This window comes from Monodon monoceros, unplaced genomic scaffold, assembly GCF_005190385.1.
Source record: "Monodon monoceros isolate NGI ecotype Baffin Bay Population unplaced genomic scaffold, NGI_Narwhal_1 Super_Scaffold_6, whole genome shotgun sequence".
Taxonomy (NCBI): domain Eukaryota; kingdom Metazoa; phylum Chordata; class Mammalia; order Artiodactyla; family Monodontidae; genus Monodon; species Monodon monoceros.
The window spans coordinates 4,346,953-4,367,870 of NW_021703783.1; the positions used below are offsets into that span (position 1 = coordinate 4,346,953).

Genomic DNA, 20,918 nt, shown 5'->3' on the forward strand with positions numbered 1-20,918 from the left:
ACAGATGTAGAGAACAAACGTATGGACACCAAGGGGGGAAAACCACGGTGGGGTGGGGATGGGGGTGTGCTGAATCGGGCGATTGGGATTGACATGTATACACTGATGTGTATACAACTGATGACTAATAAGAACCTGCAGTATAAAAAGCAAACAAACAAACAAAACAACTAATACTAAACTTTCTTTGGGTTATTTGTCTGGAAATATGTTAATATAAATGTTTCAGACATTACATGAAATTTCTAAAAATCTTATATGTTCTGGTATAATGTTGTAAGTCATAATTCTAGTTATTACTTTAAAATGTGTATCTCAAATAACTAAATTTCCTTGTCAAATGCATTATAATGAACTTTCATCAAATCTTTAACCGTGGTCATTTTTAAGGCTTTTGTCATTCCCAGACAGTTCTGGGTGCACTCTGATGCTTTTGCAAATACGTTCCTATAAAAGGGTTTCATCTTCAGGGAATTCATGGAAAAGACTCTGACAAGCACAGGTTTCTGGTAACTGACTCTACTGCTGAACTGAATGAATAAGCATGTTCAGAGCTCTAATGGAAAACTGATGAATTCATAAAAGTGCTAACAAAAGATCAAGATGAAAAAAAAATCAATTACATGGGACTAGTGAACTGATGGCGATGATTATAATTTTTGTGACCTTCTGTTTGAAGAAAGAAAAAAAAATCCCACAAGGACTCAGAGGCAAAAAATATACAAATCAATTTTCACTGCAGAGTAAAGGAGCTGTTACAGTGGAGGATTCCTGGACTGAATGTCACTATTATGACACGGTGTGAGTGTGTTTCGTGTTTGGTAATTGCAGTCATTGTTGCTTTTGTTGTGGTCATCCATTTAAAATGCTTGGTGTCAGTTTATCTCTTGTAAAAATAAAATACAGTGTGTGTGTGTGTGTGTGTGTGTGTGTGAAAAAAGAAAAGAATAACTGTATAAGTAAGGGGCTGAGTACTAGTCTGTACGGCATGTGGATTTTGGAACGTTTAACAGATGTTTATCATGATTTGATTCGTGGCCTGGGTGGCAAGTCCTCTTTCTGGGCATCTTTTGCTTGACAGAATCCCAGCACATCTCAAGTTCCTGGATAGTTTACGCATCCTCTTCTGCTAGATACCAATCTAGGGGGTTTAGTGCTTGGATGTCAGGGTGAGTGTTGACGATACTCGGAAGATCTGGGGAAGCATGTTACTAAGCTGGTAAAACATTTCTTCAGAAATGCTCTGTTAAGAGGTAAGAAAAAAAACAGTTTGCACTTGTTAAGTCATCACTGGTTTAAAAAAATGTTTAAGTATTTTAAAACATGGAAGTAATGGCAATAGTTCTAGACATGGAGTGTAATATGTGAACACTATCTTTCAGAGCTGATTTAACTGCACAGCTGTGGGCAGGGCTATTTCTCTGGATCCAGCCTCTGAGAACCTATGCTATTTCTGTCAAATAATAAGTCTGATTACCAGAAAAACCCCTAGATAACTGTAGTGCATTCAGTGATAAGTTTTGCTAAATTTTACATAGAACACGGAATCATCCTCTGCTCATGTCCTTCTTTATGAATCGATATAACATAAATGTGGGGCGGGGGAGGAAAGATGAGTTACATTCAGCTTTGGGGTTTAATCAAAGATCCCCTGAGTGGCAGATACTAACATCTTTGACAGTAAACTAAGTGCCTTGATGGCATGCAAACACTTCTCCCCTTAAAACACAGAAAGCTGCTAGCATTTTCTTATGCTATTTTGAGTTTACGGCAGTGTGCCTAGCTATGTCTGCGAGGAATATCACAACAGAGACTGAACTGGGGTGAGAGCTATCCAGATAACACACCTGTGGTACCAGAAATTGCACTGTCCTAGAAATTCCTCCGTCCCATGAAGCCATTTCCATCATGAAACCTAAAATAGAACAACAGACTTTGCTGAATTATTAGTTCTGGTCTTCAAACCTACCAGTCCTTTATTGAAAATAAACTGAATTTTCATCGTGGAGCTGCACGTCTTGACTTTTTAGGTAGCTACTTGCCTGTAGGAAAGGTTAAGCCTGAAGGCCAGATAAACTTCTGCAATCCTTATTTCTCCAGGCCAGAGAGGTTTCACATAGTTCCGTCAAAATACTTGTAATGATCATTTCTTAAGTCCTATTTTGCCTCCACACAATGAAGCCAAAACAGGTTATTAAAGATTAATTAAACACGTGGTTCTATTTTCTTTTCAAGAAAATAAAAGGTAACAGAGAGTAAGCTCCATCAATGTCCAAATATTCTCACATTTCAAGAGGTCTGGAGGGAGTTCCCTGGTGGCCTAGTGGTTAGGATTACAGGCTTTCACTCCTGTGACCCGGGTTCAACCCCTGGTCAGGGAACTGAGATCCTGCAGGCCGTGTGACACGGCCCAAAAAAAGAGGGCTGGAGATTTTATTTTTTGATTGGAGAAAGGTAGATAAAAAAGCCGCTATGAAATATGTGCTTGTTAAACCATTTAACTGAGGCACCAGATGACAGGGGTAACTGCTACAATTCTTTCTCCTGGTTTGCTCTACTTTCAATATTTTCAAGGAAGAAATATAGGTCGTTGTTGTTAAATATAAGGTTGTGTTTACCTTTGACACACTTAAACACAAGTTCTGCTCTCCTTAAGCACCACGGTATAGTCATTTCCTAAAAACAGAAACAAAACAAATGTTTTTAACTGAACTTTGTAAAAAAGAAAAAAATATATATACGGTCAGATCTTAATTTATCTATAATGTTGACCATCCACTTACACGCAACCATTAGCTAATTTCAGCTAGATTTCCTCTGGTTTTTAGGCATGTAACCTGTTCCAGCTGTTAGACTATACTTGTGGAATGCAAACTAACTGAATTAGCCTAGTCAGTATAATTTTAAAAATGAACATTCCCTTAAAACTCTCTACATAATTAACTCTAAAGACAAGTATATGTGACATAGGAACTCCACCTACTTCTCTCAATATGTTAGCATGAATAATTCTATTAAATTGTACAATATTTGAATAAGCAATGCATCAAAATGTTTTCCTTGGGGCTTCCCTGGTGGCGCAGTGGTTAAGAATCTGCCTGTCAATGCAGGGGACACGGATTCTATCCCTGGTCTGGGAAGATCCAACATGCCACAGAGCAACTAAGCCCGTGTGCCGCAACTACTGAGACTGTGCTCTTGAGCTCATGAGCCACAACTACTGAGCCCGCGAGTCACAACTACTGAAGCCCACGCGCCTAGAGCCCGTGCTCCGCAACGAGAAGCCACCTCAGTGAGAAGCCCTCGTACCGCAACAAAGACCAGCCTCCGCTTGCCGCAACTAGAGAAAGCCCGCACGCAGCAATGAAGACCCAATGCAGCCAAAAATAAATAAATAAATTTAAATTTAAAAAAAATGTTTTCTGTGTATAACATGTTATTACAAAGTACCAGAAACAAACAAGCGCCCTATCCCAGCCACCTAACAAACCAATGAGCTCTTTTTTGGACGCTCCTTCCTAACCCTTGACCACGTGAACACGTGCGTGCCGCGAACCAACCAACCCACACATTTATACTTTTCTGTGGTCGTGATCAGCGATTGTGCCATTTTAAATTCTACTTCTTTTCACTATTATCGAATTACTTTCCCATGCTGCAAGTCTTTGTAACTGTAACAATAAAATATGTTTATTAATTCATTATGGTGATCCTTCAGGATCTTTTTTACACTCTTGAAAATCACTGAGGACCGCACTGAGCTTTTGTCCATGTGGATTATGTCTCCTGATATTTATTGCATTAGAAATTAAAACTGAGAAAATTTTAATTTCATTTAAAAACGATAAACCCACCATACGTTAATGTAACATATTTTTAAAAAATGTAAAGTTACTTTATTTTCCAAAACAAAAAAAATCTGAGTGAGAAGAAGGGCAATGCCTTACATATCTACAAATCTCATTAATGCCTGGCCTCACGGAAGACATCTGGACTCTCACATCTGCCTCTGCATCAATCTGCTGTGTGATCATACAGCCTCGGGAAGAACTCAGTGACGCTCATGCAAGAATGAGAATGCAAAAGGCACAGAGTGTCTTAGTATTATCATGAAAATATTTTTAGTCTTGCTGACCCCCAGAAGGGGCTAGCATCCTGGGGGTATCTTCAGAACACAATTTAAAAACTGCTGTTTTATTGAGTTAATGCATCATAATTTATTTAAAATGGCCTCTTATAACTCAATTTCCCCTTTTTGTTAATAACATTGCAGTGGACATATTTATGTATATGACGCATGTGTGTATCTACATCTATAGATGTCTTGTTTTTTGAATAATTTCCTGGGATACTTACTCCTATAGATTAGTGAAATAAAATTCAAGTTTTTCCCTAAAAGGTAATATCAATTTACATTAGCCATTAGCAATGTATGCATCATCCAATTTCATCATATTGTCCACCAGCATTTGGACACTTAAATATTATTTAAAAGATTATTTAACATACTTACTAATTTAATAGATCCAAAACAGTATCACCCTGATGGCTTTTAAAAAATAGGATTTATGTTTTGAAACAGTTTTAGGTTGACAGAAAAATTATGAAAATGGTACAGAGAATTGCCATACACTCCCACACTCAGTTTCCCCTGTTAACATCTTATATTAGTAGAGCACTAGAAGTGAGGCTGTCCACGTACCTATCAAGAATAAAGGGAACATACGACACAAATGAACTTATCTACAAAACAAAAACAGACTAACAGACATAGAGAACAGACTTGTGGTTGCCAAGGGGGAGTGGGTCGGGGGAAGGAAGGATTGGGAGTTTGGGATTAGCAGATGCAAACGATTACATATAGGATGGATAAACAACAAGGTCCTACTGTTTAGCACAGGGAACCATATTCAATATCCTGTGATAAGCCATAATGGGAAAGAATATGAAAAAAATGTAAATATATGTATAACAGTCACTTTGCTATATAACAGAAATTAAACACAACACTGTAAATCAACTATACTTCAATAAAATTTTTTAAAAAGGAATAAAGAAACCAGACTACATCAAACAATGGCAGAAAAATCCTTCAGCAATTCTAATCTACTTTGGGTTTTCAGCAATATGTACACCTAAAGCAATAGCAGACTACAACAACTGAATTTTTTTCTACATTGTAAAATCACAATTATGAAGTTATAGGAATTCGGGTGATGACACTTCGGTGAAATAACCAACACACACACAGACACAGAAACAGAAAGTCCTATTTTTAACAATTGACAGGAGAAAATTATTAAGGAGAACCTAGAAGTTCATTTTGGAAATGTTTCCCCACCAAATAAGGGCTTTAGCCCGTATCATTTAAGGAGCCAGATGAATCAGAGGCTGTTAGAAAGCAGCAGCTAGAATCTGATCTTGCAAGTACCCCATGTACTTTTATTGAACTTAATCATAACTGTCAAATTGCCATGATGTCACTAAAGGATTTCTATTTGCAGTCAGTTAAAAATAAAACCCCAAATACATTTTTATTCTTTCTACTGGGTGAACTATTCTCTTTGTAAATGCAGTACTATAAACAAATTACTTAAAAACCAGAAAAAAACCCTGAACTACTATTGACACCTTATTATTAACTCAAATCAGCCATTTCTTCTGCCTAGAATGCCCTCCCCATTCTTCCCATCTGTTGAAACCTGCTCTTCCCTCCCTAACCGTCCTCTCCTTCATGAAGTACTTCCCAGTTCCCCAGCTACAAATGGTGTCTCTGAACTCCCAGAGTACTTTGTTTTTGTTTTATCTCCATGATCACATTTTACTCTGTCTTTTTTTTTCCGGGGGGGGGCGGTGGTAGAGGAACAGGTAGGGAGATGGGATCTATGTCTTCTTTATTAAGGTGTGTGCTCTCTAAGGGCAGGAACCACTTTTTATTTACCTTTATTACCTTTATGATGATGCCTCCTGCAACACTGAGCATACAGATGCTCAGGCATACAGGTTGAGTGAGTGAACCATTTATTATCCATGGAAATTTAAAAAGAAAGTGACTTTCTCTGTAGCTAGAATTAGGCTTTGAGAGGAAACTACTTTGTTTTCTTTTTCTTTTTGGCTGTGCCTCGCGGCATGCGGGATCTTACTTCCCCGACCAGGGGTCAAACCCGGGCCCTCAGCAGGAAAGTGCAGAGTCCTAACCACTGAACTGCAGGGAATTCCCAGGAAACTACTTTTTTGTGTCCAAGATACTTTTAAGATTGATAAATAAAAGGGGTCTAGTTGCCAAAAGGGCTAAAAAGTAAAGAATCCTCTTTTCCAAGACTCTGGACGCTTATAAAAATGACTAGTAGAATTGCCTGATGTTTAAATTAAGTTTATAATACGTCTTAGCTTCAAAGTTCAGGAAGAATATTTCCTTGTAACTGACAAGGCTGTTATAAGAGAGCCACGGTGCCTTACGGGAGTACACATATGCATGGAGTGACAAGTTTTTGTCTTTTGTCTTATTTCTGCCTAGTTTAAAAAAATGTACAGAGGGAGCAAGGTGACTAAGAAATACCTACCTGCGGCTAAGAGGAAATGCTGATAGCTCTGAAAACTACAATTATAATGTCTTACATTTACACAGAACTTTACAATATACATAATTTGTATCTCACAAAAAACAACTTTTATAAACTAAAAAGGACACTGAGAAAGGTAGAGTGAACCACTCAAGGTCATGTGACAGTCTGAGACCTGCATTTTTTCATTTTCTTAACAGTATCTTTTGATGAGAAAGGTTTTAAATTTTAATGAAGTACAATTTATTAAGCTTTTCTTTTACGGTTTACGTTTTTTTGGTGTCTTAACAAATCTCTGCTTAATCTGATACCAGGATTTTCTTTTGTGTTTTCCTTAGAGGTTTTATACTATTAGCTTTTTTGGCTTAGGTCTATGATCCATTTTAACTTAATTTTTATGTATGATTGTGAGGTAAAGCTCAAGGTTTGTTTTGTTGTTGTTGTTGTTGTTTTCCTGTATAAATACCCAATTTTTCCAACACCACTGGTTGGAAACATTACACTTTCTCACACTGAACTGCCTTGGTATCTCTGCTGTAAATCAAATGACCATATATGCACGGATTTATTTCTGGATTCTTTATTCTGTTCCTTTGATCCACAGTCTATTCTTTTGCCAATGTCACACTGCACTGGTTATTGTAGCTTGCTAAGCTTGTAAGCCTAGAAATCAATTGCTGTAAGTTCCCCAACTTTGTTCTATTTCAAAATTGTTTTGACTGTTTTAGGTCCTGTGTATTTCATATAAATTTTAGAATTAGCTTTATCTCTAAAATCACCTTATAAGGATTTTGACTGGGATTTAAATCTATAGATCAGTTTGAAGAGAACAGATAACAGTACTGAGTCTTCCAACCAATGAACATAGTATATCTATTTATTTAGGTCTTTTAAATTTCTTTCAGTAACTAAAAACTCAATTTTGTAGTTGCTAGGTCATTTTTCACAGCATCTTTTTACTTGAAGGCATTTTAAGCTTGTCTTCAAGCTCTTTAAACACAGTAATCAACTATTTTATGGTCCGTGTCTCACAATTCCAGTGCCTCAAAAGTCTTTGTGCATCTGTTTTTAGGTTTCGTTGTTTCTGCTGGTTTTCATTAGTGGTGTTTTATTTACTTACCCTTCACTTGCATTAAACATTTTATTGAAGGATCGTATGTGGGAATAAGTGCTAAAGTATAACTGAGTATTTGCATCACTTTAAAGTGCTACTCTAAAACATAACATTTTTTCGAAATACCACGGAAATAATCAGAATCAAGGAATTATTACTATTCATACTATTATAATAAAGCACTTGTTTTTACGTATAAAAAAGCATTATCTGACAGTAGCTTGTCTTATCTGTAATTTATTGTCATCTACGATTAGCCTTTGAGACATCTCAGGCTAAGGCCAAGGCTAAGCACTACTTACATGAGGACAGCCATTGTGCAGTGTGAGCACAGAGCTTCCGAAGGGCCAGCCTTCAACATCAACATACAGAATACATATGATCCCACTGTATTAAAGTCAGGATCATGATGGAAATGATGAAAGACTGAAGCACAAGTTAGAACAGGGATAGTTCTAGTGGTTTGACCAAAAGTAGATGGAGAAAATCAAGTCCCTTCACTGCCCCACTTCTCCAAAGATCATCCCCTTTTATCCCTCAGTAGCTTGCTTTCTTGCTTTTGGTATGTGTGGTTAATAGCGTGGTCTAGAGCAAATATCTATGAGCCAAATTAATACGAACTCTTCAGAATGATGTGAATTAACGCAAAGTTTCATCAGTGCTATATAGAGAACACACCAAAATACCAGCTCCGGGCAGGATCCCAGGATACCTTCGAAGTGACAGACAATTTAATTTTCACATGATATGAACACTCTCACATTCTGTTTACCTTCGCTTAGCGCTACTTAGCAGCAGGTGGATCAGAAAGGAAACTAGAAAGCTGCAGGCACCTGCACAAATACACACCCAGGTGGTTTTTAAAACCCCCATTTGCCCACACAGGGGCTCCATCCCAAGCACCCCTGTCATTTGTTCTCTGATCGAAAGCAGTGCCTAAAAAGAATGGCTTTGAGGACTCTAAACCGCAAGCTTTTGAAGTCAACAAGGTCACAAGAAGACACGATTTACTGGGTGTCATCGTGGGATGTGGCCTGTAGTCCTGTAAGGAGCTCTCTTCTGGAAGTAACCCTTAGTATATATTATACAGTAGGCGGCGTCTACAACACAGTGGGTCAGGTAAGCACAGAACGCTTTTGATCATGAGTTCTAACTAACAGCCAAGTGACTAAATCTTAGCGTCACATCTGTGAGAGTACATGTGAAAGAAATCCATTGAAGAAGCTGAACGGATCATGTGAAACACTTCAGACTTTGGAAATGAGGCAGGAAACTGGGCCCGGTGGCTATACTTTAGAGGATAAGTGGGCACGGCACACACAGAGTAAATTCTAAACCTGTGAAACTGAAATGAGGATGCCAGTTCTAATTATGATCGCAGACAATATCTTGTATCTAAAGTTAGTGGCCGCACTTTGACTACCCAACCTGAACCTTCCAGCTAGAGTAAGGCTGAACTGCAGAGGTGATTAACTGGTATACGCTTTTAGGTCTTCACGGTGTGTCGTAGACGGCAGATATAAGAATTATTTCCTGGGTTTATGCAGCCCTGAGGGAAATTGCAAGACTACCCTTTATCTCAAGCTTGTGCGTCAGAGGTTCCTGAACGCTCACGTTAACCGGTTTCATGAGCATCATCAGAAGGTGAGCAACAGCAGTCTGGCTTTCTCGTTTTTTACATTCAACCATCGCTTTGGGAAACTATTTGACTGGATCTACCAAAGCTAAACGGGTGCCTGGCCTACCGTCTACCCATTCCACCCCTAAGTGTGTATCCAACAGAAATGCCAAAACATATGTTCTAGAATGTTCACAGCAACATTCGTCGCAATGATCAAAACCTGGAAACCACCCGAATGTTCACAAATAGTAGAATGACTAAACAACTGTGGTCCAGTCATGCAATGGAACGCTACGTAACGATGAGAATGAGCAATCTACAACCTCAAACAGTACTATGGATAAATTTCACACACACAATGCTGAGTGAAAGAAGCCAGATACGGGAGTACGTACAACAGGATTCCACCCACATAAATTACAAAAACACACCTAACTAACCTATGCTTTTCAAAGTGAAAACAGTGGTTACCCTTGTGGACGGAGGGAATGTGGGTTAAGCGATGGGACGGGAGCACAGGGCGATGCTGGGGTGCTTGCTGGTGACGTTCTGTTTCATCATCTGGGCGTTGGTGATGTTGGTGTTCAGTTGGCGAAAATGTGAGCTGTATATTTATGTGTGCTTTTCTTTATGTGTATTATATGCTAATAAAAGGTTAAGAACAACATCTGCATCAACCACAACAATTATAACAACTAAAACCCTTCAGTCCCAAATGATTCAACAAGTTAACAGCACAAACAAAAGGAAAGGTCAGGAACTCAGGATTCGTGACCTGCAGGTTCACTCCCCGTCTATCAGGTTAGACTGAACTCCAGGATGACAGTGTCTTCAGATCACAAAGATCTACAGAGATAAAACTGGTAAGAGCAGGATGTCTTCCTTCTTGCCGATAGATTATTTTTTCCTTTCCTGTTTTTTTAAACTGCAATTCATTTCTACAGCTGTTTTTACCGACGCTGGGACATGGACTGTTTCCGACACTGTCATCATTACCTTGCACACACTGCAATATGGTAACTGAGAGTCTGGCAAGTCTGTTACAGGAAGAAAACAAGAACCGAAACGCTTTGGGATCCTTGCACGAAAGCTAAGACAAATACTGCCTCTATATCCTGTGCAGTGTTGTCTGAGTTTGTAGGATAAACTTCTTGACCTGAATGGATGTTTAAATACGACCAATGGGAGGATCGTGGCTCAATATACTTTCATGAATTAAAATGGACACTCTGGAAACAGACTTAATGTTCTGCAGCTGGCTGTCCCAATTTAAAACATGTAACCTTTGTGACACTGTGGGAGAGGGCACGCTATAGTATCAGATGTCTGGAAGTAAATCCGAACTTAGTGACTTTTGGAAACACTGTTTTTGAGGTTGTTTCCCACCTACATACAACCATTTTTATAAACTGGTTAACCAGGAGTCCAGCTGCAGGAATGTTCGGATGTTTCCGTGTGGCTGGAATTCATCACAAACTTTCTTTGTCACTCCCCAAAGACTCTTTTATAGATGGACTAGTTAGTGACGCTAACAATGGCTAAAAATGCTTGATGGGACTAAAACTTTATAAAGCTACAGTGGGAAAAATAAAACAAAACAAAACATGTTGGTCAATCTCTCCTAATGCCGTTATTAGGTATGACTGAGGCTGAGAAATTAAAAAGTTTGATGCAGCTTGCATCTGATTGAGCCAGAATTCTTTTAATCAAAACGATAGTGTGTCTGGTAAAAATACAAATGAATTCTAAGTGGGAAACCATTTAAAATCATCCTGTCTTATATGGAATTGATTTTTGTGTGTGTGTTTATATAGAGTATTGCATTTAAAATGAGGTGTCCTATAATGTGATGAGTCTAACTGGGGACTGAGTCACTCTAAAAAGTACAGTATCAGATCTTTTACCCTGCACTTTACGATACAGTATTTATACACTTCTATTATTTTGGTAAACAACTTTTAATAATCGATGATCAAACTTCCTTCCTTTCACAAGCTGTACTTGCCAGTCAGCCATTTTGCTTTTTAAAAAAGTGCCACTCAAAACAAGCAGGCACCATGTTGCTGACATGGGTCCTTCACCACGTTGGCCACTGGCTCTCCCAGAAGGACTTGCCTGCACCCGTTTGTTTTGAGGCTGCTTTGCTCCTCCAGACTATCTGAAGTTGAATTTTTAGTCTCTGTATTATTTCTACAACTTATCCCTTCTAACTGGTTTTTATGTAGGTAAGGGACGAAAGCAGGAGAGAAAGCAAACAGCCGTGGAAAGAGATTTTTAAATTAAAAATGTAAAATAAAGTTCAGTACATCATAAAATGAATGAATGATTATGCCATATTTTGGTCATAGAAGCCAGTACTTGTATTATACCAAGAGCATCCTTGAGACAATGTCAAAATGAGGCTGGCTTCTTCCCATCATCTAGCTTCTCTTTCTATTGCCTATTAATGCCTACTAATTTTAATGTTAGCCGAAGCCAAATACAAATGTGGAGGTGAATCTAAAGCTACTTAAGACAAAAACAGATGAGGAGGGGGAGGATTAGGGGCACATGCCTTATCCAAAGCTAAAAAGAAGTCTGGCTTTCTAGTTTACCTACTATAGGATAATGCTAGAATTCTTTTGAACGTATTTGGTTAAGGATTATTCACTGTTTATGTTATATGTCACTCAATTCTATTGATGACATATAGGAGATGCAGATAGGAGATGCAAAGCCTCATTAGTTAAACAGCTTTTAAAATGTAAAGTGGATTATTATTATTATACAATATTTTAACATTTTCAGAAAACGTTGGTATTCTTCTGTCTGCTTACCTCTGACATATCATGCACCAGCAGGAGAGGAATACTTATGGTTGTGATGTCATGGGTGCAGCAAACCTTGAGTATGTTTCGGAGACCCATAATGGCAGGGTCCCGAGCAGTGATGTTTCCCGATTTCACGTTGTCGTCCACACAGAGATGGAAAGCAACATGTATTTCTGAGAGATTAGAATGCCGAGTAATGTAAAATTCTCCTGTGAACAGCAGATACAATCATGACTTTCAAATGCATAAGTCACACTTATCAGTGGGCTTCGTAAACAACTGTAGTGGCAGCCAATGTGCTGAACCAGCAGAGGTGTTATCGGGAACCTGTGTTGGACTCAGGAAGCAAATATAATTAGTGCTCCTTCATTCTTGGAAAGACGGGTGATGAAAAGAGAGGCCAAATTTACCTTAGGTTCCTAAATTGGTATGAAGAGACCACCAAGCTTATTTACTCGTAAGTAGGTCAAACGAGTACTCATCATCGCTATTTTGATGTAAATGCTCAAAACGTCGTACTTAACTCAAACTTAACATGTAAAAACAGGCTACTTGATGACCTGTCTTCCCTGCACCCTGAACCTGCTTCTCTCCATCTCGGTTTATGGGTCCAGTCCCCCTCCCGTTAGCTGCACAGGACAGAAACCAGGAGTTGCCCTTAATTACTTTCTTTCTCTCACTGCCTCTTCCCCAATCCAATTCACCACCAGCTATTTTCAGTGTATCTGCAACATATACCTCAAATATCTCAAATCTGAGCATTCCATTTTTATTGCCATCACCCTAGTTCATGCTACCATCATTTCACTTAGGTTTCTGTAATAGCCTCTTAATTAACCTCTGTTCCTATTCTTGCCCACCTACAAACCACATCCACATTTGCAGTTAAAACGATTTAAGTATAAATCAGATTATATCACTCTCCCATTTAACATGACTCACACGACACTCAGGAAAAAATCCAAACTCCGTCCTCTTGTCTCACCCTCTGCTCCTGCCTCAGCCACATAGACTCTCCTTAAGATCTTCAGACACACAGGGCTCGTTCCCGATCCAGGGCTGCTCCCCGAGAGAAGCTTTCCCCCCAAGATTCTTGTCGACTGACCGCTTTTCGCCAAGCACACCTCAGAGTGAAGGTCACCTCCTCCCAGAGGTCTTCCTTGACTGACCCATCTGACTGATATAGGATTCCCTCACACCTCACTTATTCTCTTTCACATTGTTCTATGTTCTTCTCAGCACTGAAATTCTTCTGTTATTTGTTTATGAGGTTATTTTAAAGGGACCACTGTTTACACGCCGTGACTGTAGGGATTTTTTTCTCTCTTGTTTAATGTTCTATCTCTGGCACGTGGAACAACAGGGCCTGGTACATAGAAGGTACTCAGTAAACATCTGTTCACTGAATGGGAAACAAATGTTTTGGACTGAATGCCGGCACAGTGTTTATCAAACCTTAACATCCAGGCTTTCTACAATCACTCTATTTTCTATGTAGCCATGCTAGCCATTGGCTTTTATATTCTGCAGTTTCTGTCAATATAAATAAATAAAATATATTTAAAAAATGGGTTTTTTTTGCGGTACGTGGGCCTCTCACCGTTGTGGCCTCTCCCGTTGCGGAGCACAGGCTCCGGACGCGCAGGCTCAGCGGCCATGGCTCATGGGCCCAGCCACTCCGCGGCATGTGGGATCTTCCCGGACTGGGGCACAAACCCATTTCCCCTGCATCGGCAGGCGGACTCTCAACCACCACGCCACCAGGTAAGCCCTAAAAAATATGTTTTTATAAACACACCTGACTCACTGGAAAATCTGTTATGTCCTTCTAGGAAAACTCTGCTCTTCTAAGAACTATTCTTCTATCACTAACCGACGTCCTCACAAATTCTGCTCATCCTGGCTTCAAAGTCCTTATCTTAGGATTTTACTTATATTTATTTATAAACATATAGTATTTTTGAAGTATTGAATATACTTTGGCACAATGTTTAACCATTTCCAATTACTAGTGTACATAAGCTGTGCCCATGGATGCCACTGAAAGGCCCCAGGCAAAGGTCTTTTTTTTTTTCTTTAACTTATACAATAAAAGAACTAGATAAGCAGTAAAAGAGAAAGGCCAGGGACTTCCCTGGTGGTGCAGTGGTTAAGAATCCGCCTGCCAATGCAGGGGACACGGGTTCGAGCCCTGGTCCGGGAAGATCCCACATGCCGCAGAGCAACTAAGCCCGTGTGCCACAACTACTGAGCCTGCGCTCTAGAGCCCGCGAGCCACAACTACTGAGCCCTCTTGCCACAACTACTGAAGCCCACGCGCCTAGAGCCCATGCTCTGCAACAAGAGAAGCCACGGCAATGAGAAGCCCACGCACCGCAACGAAGGGTAGCCCCTGCTCGCCACAACTAGAGAAAGCCCGCGCGCAGCAATGAAGACCCAATGCAGCCAAAAATAAAATAAATATATTAAAAGAATAAAAGATAAAGGCCAGTGACAGATCTAAACAAACCAGACAAAGGAAAACTAAAAAAAAAAAATTGTCCGGCGAGGAGTAGTATAGCAATTTCCCTGGCAGGCAATAAAAGACGCAGACTGCTTATCAGAGACCCAGTATATCCAATGAAGCGTGTCACCTCTTGAACTCCTCCTGATGGTTCACACGGTGGTACTCATAGCATTAAACATGGGCTACGGTCCAGGACTGAGGCTGAGGACTGAGTGGACAAGTCAGGTGCTCCTAACCCCCAAACTGGCACTGCTTCGTTTGACCTCAGATAACCTGTCCTGGGCCTCATTTTATCCGTTAGTAAGATGGGGGTCTCGGAGCTGGTAGTAGTAATCAAAATAACATAATATGGCAGAAAAGGGACCAGACTGGGTGTTAAAAAGACCTGGTCTCTAGCATTTATTGGTGGAATGATCTTGGGCAAATCAATACAACTTAACAGATCCTCTGTACTTTGTGAATTAAATGGGGAAAATAATGCCTGACTGCTCTCCTTAGAAAATCGTTTTGAGAATTAGATGATATAAACTACAAATACTTAGATAATGATAAAGCAAACCCACTGGTTAAAAGATACATAAATCAAACTTTTTCTTTGCAACTTCAAAATCTAAAGGCACTTTGTGATTTGGATCTTTCTCACCTCCTGTACACTTCCTGGCCACGCAGCGTCCTTTACCCAAATGGAAATTCAGATGCTATCAGCATAGCTAACTGAATTGTCACTACTTCTTTGCTGAGGAGGACTTCTGACATAGTCTTCTGATTTGCTGGTAATAATGAGATACTAACCTATAGGCTTTTTCCAAAAAGGAGCACGAAGGAACAGAAATACAGCAGTAAAGAGTTAAGTTTAAAAAAAAGTCAGACGTCGGTACCTCCGGAACAGATAAGATTGGCACATTTTAAGAAAGCCACAAAATATAGATGATTTAAATTATGGATCTACGAAGAGAAATACAATAAATCCTGTCTCAATGGAGGTATTTTTAGATGGAGCGGAGGACAGTTTCCTGTTCCACAAAGTGGAGGAAACAGCATGTGGTGATGTAATCCACCACTAACATTATCCGCGAAGGTGGGCTCTCTGAGGTGGGAGCGTATTCGGAAGCTGATGGCCACAAGCGAACTGGCCGGGAGACAAAATGAGCACCAGGAATAAACGGAATGTGACGACCTATGTGCAGAAAATCCGGGGAAGGACATGTGAGGAGACAAACTTGGTTGTGTATGAACCTGCAACATTTACTGTTTGGTTTAAAAGACTTTACACTTATAACGTCTACAAATAGGCCTTCCCTGTTATGCCCTGTCATACAAACACTACACTACTAAGGATCATCAGAGTGCATTCAGCCTGGAAGAGGATCAAGAGAGTGAACTTCCAGTTGATAAACAATATAATAATTAATAAAGCAGGAGAATTTATGGGGCAATGGCAATAAGAAAGATGCTAAATCAGATGACCCATGTTCTTTCCACATGTTCAACTGTTCACACCTCTACTTACTATTGTTTATTTCATAGTAGAAATCATTTTTTGGTTCATTTAAGAAACTAAGAAACAACGTATAAAAGAGGACATTTGAAATAGCAAATAACGATTAGACTTAAGCAACTGCTTGAGGAATTTTTCTTGTTTGGATCCAGGAAAAGTCAGTGCTACTATAAGAATAAAGATTTAATTGCAGACCATTGTGACAGTGTGTTTATAGATGATAGATACAATGTTCTAAAGTGATACACTGACCAACAAAAATTTTATAAGGTACCCCATAAGCACTTATGTTTCAAATCTATGATTTCAATGTATGTGATTCTAAGAAAATTGCAGTTTAAAGTAAAATAATACTTACCAGGTAGAATGTTTAAATAGTTTCTATCTGCATTCTTAGTCTTATCATCACTTCCTCCATTTCGGTTTCCAGAATCTATTCATAAGGTAGTTATGCAACGGGAAAGAACACAATAACATATGAAAACACATTACTACTATTATTCCCCAAACAACCACAACAACAGCAAAAATTTACTAAGGATCTCTAGGTGCCAGGTAGTCAGATACATGCTTTACATGGATGGTCTCATTTAATTCTTACAAAACCCCTCTAACCACAACCCTATGAGGGACTAGTGTTCTCTTCACGTTATACACGAGAAGAGAGGATTAGATAGGTTAATTCACTTAATGGGGAAGGCACAGGTAAGTGGCGGAACCAGGTCTCGATCCCACATACTCAGATTCCAAAGCCTGTGGTCTTGACCACTTTAGACTTGCCAATCCCCTATTTTTCATCTGGGAGGTTCAGGGCACTAAGCTAACTACACATAAAATGACTTCATTAGACAGTTGTGGGGTGGCCAGCTTTATTTTTAGAATCTGAGTCACTGCTGTTGATATAACTTGTTCAGGACGATCAGCTAATGGTTAGCAGCACCAGGAATCACCTGCTATTCAGCCCATTCCTGAAATTTGTTACTTCTTATCTAACACTGTATACAATTTCTTTCAAACAGACAGGTGAGATTCTGTTTCAAATGGAATTTTTTTTTTCAGATATTCAATAGTTCTTCTTCCTTTTTAGAAGGCATGATATTACTTTGAGGGATAAATGTTGGTAAAATAAGATATATCACATTTGATCATTCATTATTATGGTTGAACACAAATTATTTTGTACATGTACATATATTTTTAATAGAAGATACATCTGAATTTTATAAGAATTCTATGAGAACTGAAAACTGCAGGATGAATATTAGCATTCAAAGTAGCTATCTTTAAGAGGCTGTATATTTATTCAAATTAAATATAAAACTATATTGAAATGGCCTTCAACATCAGAAAATCACTTGAAAACAGTCAGAACTTCAAATGAGTAAACTGAAAATACCAAGGGAGGCTTATGGTTTCAAACAAGTTCTGAATAAAAGTAACCAAATATTTTTACCCACTGACTACTTTGAGTAACTGATTTACAACATCATACCTTGTAAATGCATATATTTTATAAATAGACAGAGGGAGAGAGAGGCATAGAGAGAAGGCTCTGTGTTGCCAGAATCCACATGTAATGCAACAGTCTGATTCTCATACAGACCCATGTAATCGATAGGCTTTGAATAAATGTCTGCTCACAGCGCAGAAAACAAAAACGATAAATGAAGACTCTCATTTTGTTCACGTGGAATATGAACAGACAGAATCCCTACTAAGTAAACAAGAAAGAACAGTTTCTAGTCCATCTCCCTTTCCGTGTTTCAATGGTAATACCTTATAATACTAAGAAGATGGCTAAATTTTTTAATGTATATAAAACATGTACAAAAAATGAAATTGCTTTTGGCTTATCATGAACCACAGAAATATAAAGATGCTGATATAATAGGCACAGTGAGAAAAACAATAGAATGTCTTAGAATAGACAGTACTTGCGTATCAGGATGTAAACGTGTAGAACAAACACGTGGGCATGCTCAGAAAAGGAAAAGATGGAGAAAGTATTTTCGCAAAACTCTTCTATAACAACACGCGGGTTCCTCTAAGAAAGTAGTCTTTTATAAACCTACTTGTTTCACTGACTCACTTAAACCACAAAATAGTTGCTTGAACAAGAACAAAATACTACCATGATGTACACACGTTGCCTTAACCGTATGTGGTTTAAAAACTTCCTCTCATAAACTTTGCGTCCTCCGCCTTCTCCCACACCTGTCATGATCTCAATCTTCACGCTTTTAGTTACTACTAAGAATAATAGTTGAATGTGTCTGATCACATCCTTGCTAGTCTGAATGAGATGGAGGAAGGAGATGGCAGAAGAATAAGAGGACAGACTGTAATTTTCTGAAAGGTCCTTCGTTGGGATACACTTCCACACTGATTTCCTAAGGCTCAGCCTGGCTCTGTTGTATGTGACAGACATTGCCACTACAAAGCCATGGTTACCCGGAGTGGAAATACAAACTGGTGGGGCCGCTATGGAGAGCAGCTGCTGAGACTATCAAAATTACAAATGTATGTGCCCTTTAGCTCAGGAATTTCTCTTTACAAATCTATTCCATAGATATGCTCAGTCACGCATGACAATATATGTGTAAGGTTATTCATGCACTATTACTTATAAGAGCAAAACTTGGGAACAGATAAAATGTCTATCAATAGGGAACTGATCACTAGTGGGATATCCTGCAGTGGAACACTATCCAGCAGTGAAAAGCTCCAAGGATGCTCTTTCTGTACAGATATGAAATGATGTCCAAGAAAAACTGTTCAGTGAAAAAAAGCAGAGGACAGAGAAGTGCGCAGAGAAAGTTGCCATTTGTGTGAAAAGGCAAAATACATAAATACACACACACACATACACACGTCCAGAAGGTACATGTGACACAGCACTGGCTGCCTCTGGAGCAGGAAACTGGATGGCTGGTGGACAGAGATACAAAGACTTTTCACTGTATGCTCTTTTGTACAGTTTGAATTGTGAATCTTCAGATTGTTTTACCTATTTTAGAAATGATTAAAATATAAATAAAACGCTTTTTTTTTTACATCTACTGAATGAACACGAAAACTACCGTGACTGCTAATCACAGCCCTCTCTAGTTGAGCCTAGAGAGCTGCATTCTAGAATTCTAGCATCAAGAGAATGGGAGGAATTCCTCATGGGATAGAGAACAAAGACATCAAGCAAAGATACAGCAGTCTCTCTCTCTGTTTACTCAAAAATACAAAACATGTGAACCCAAAGTATATAAGGGTTTCTTTGAAACGCTGCAGCTGCAAAACAAACAAATAAGACAGACATCCAAAGTACCAGAAGTAGATTTAAAGGTCTGACCAGCAACCGTTTAAAACCCTGCCGTATTTCATTTCCTGCGCAAGACATCAAGTTTCCATAAGAAATAATAAAACACTGAGTATGCACTCAAGCCAGATAGGAGCATGTATTATAATTCTATGCCTGTGACATAATATGAAATGTCAGAAAAATAAGAAAAACACACCCTATGTATATTTTTAAATGAATACTACCCTTATATTTAGCTCCTAACTAAACAGACTTATGGCACCAATATAATTTTTAAAAAGGCTACTTTTTAAACTTTCATTTTTCAATTAAAGATAGCAGAACTACTCCATAATTTGAGTCAGAGTGTTTTCTTTTATGTCTTCCCTAAGGTCTCCTTATGCATAAATAGAAATCTTCTGAAGAAAAATGCCATGAACTTCTTCCATAGCTTTAAAATCATCTTCCAGTAAATTTCCTAGAAGGATGTTCAGATTGTGGATAAATATAGAAAAAGCAGGACATAATTCTAAATGTAGTAATTTTTTAAAAGAACAACCAAAACCAATTCTTGTAACTGACTTCGTGCTACCTAAGTGGATCAAAGATGGAACATATAAAAAGTGTGTATTTTGGGCTATTTACCCTATGATTTCAATGTCCTTTATAGTACTAATTATATCCATTTTAGAGATACAGAACTTGGATCAAAAGATCACCAACTTTCCACTGAGTGCCTACTTCAAGTATAACTATGGAATTGAATTTTAAAAACAGTTTTTCTAAGGATCTTGAACAAAATCACACAAACAAGGAAATTAAGAACAGAATTCAAGCTTCTAAAGACCCTGAATTTTGTTCTTAATTTCTTTCTTGCATCTTCCCACCGATACAACTTTCTCTACTTCAGATGGCCCATATGCTAGGAGAGTGCTTAGGGACAGAACATCCTGAAAGTGAAATTTTTAAAAATCTGAGTTTCACTGACCGTGTGATTCTTTCAGCTTGCTCCTGCGCTGGGTTCTGGCGTAAAGTACCACCTGCTGGACAACCTCCAGCTGCTCTTCAATTCGGGGAAAATGAAAGTCAGTGCATTCTTGGCAAACTGTGGCGAAATCTAAGGGAGCCAACACAGTTACGAACTTCTAAAGGTGAAGTATCAAGTATTTAGTATTTACTCACAGACAATGAGATCTAGCAGCAAGAGAATACAGCATTCACAAGGACGACTTCTCATACTTGTCCTTTCAATAATTATGTCTTACCAAGTTAGGGGACAACAATTTGGTTTTGATCAGAAACTTAATCTCTCAATCGCCCAGAAGAGTAAACAATTAATAGGCAAGGAAATTTTAATATAAGTCCAAACCTTCTTTAAATAATATATACTTTGATCGTAATCCAGTCCCCAAAAGTGCTAAGAAATATAAGGTTCTTTTATTTATAATAGAAAATAAACTATATTCAAGCTTCTTTTAAAAAGTTATACATTTGAATATACTTTATATATTAAA

At 38.6% G+C, this 20,918-nt stretch overlaps 1 protein-coding gene across 2 annotated transcripts in view; it reads right to left on the reverse strand.

The window, feature by feature from the left end:
* Positions 1–511: 511 nt before the first annotated feature.
* Positions 512–20,918, reverse strand: part of CUNH12orf4 (chromosome unknown C12orf4 homolog) — a 36,624-nt gene continuing 16,217 nt past the window's right edge. Inside the window, exons 5-10 of one of the 2 annotated variants that reach the window (XM_029204134.1) lie at positions 20,393–20,521; positions 16,471–16,545; positions 12,115–12,317; positions 2,619–2,676; positions 1,848–1,915; positions 512–1,243 (exon numbers count right to left, since the gene is read on the reverse strand). In XM_029204134.1, coding sequence (XP_029059967.1) covers positions 1,151–1,243; positions 1,848–1,915; positions 2,619–2,676; positions 12,115–12,317; positions 16,471–16,545; positions 20,393–20,521 — 626 coding nt within the window. In that variant the 3' untranslated portion in view covers positions 512–1,150. The remainder of the gene's footprint in view (positions 1,244–1,847; positions 1,916–2,618; positions 2,677–12,114; positions 12,318–16,470; positions 16,546–20,392; positions 20,522–20,918) is intronic. The other variant, XM_029204133.1, reaches the window with a different exon arrangement.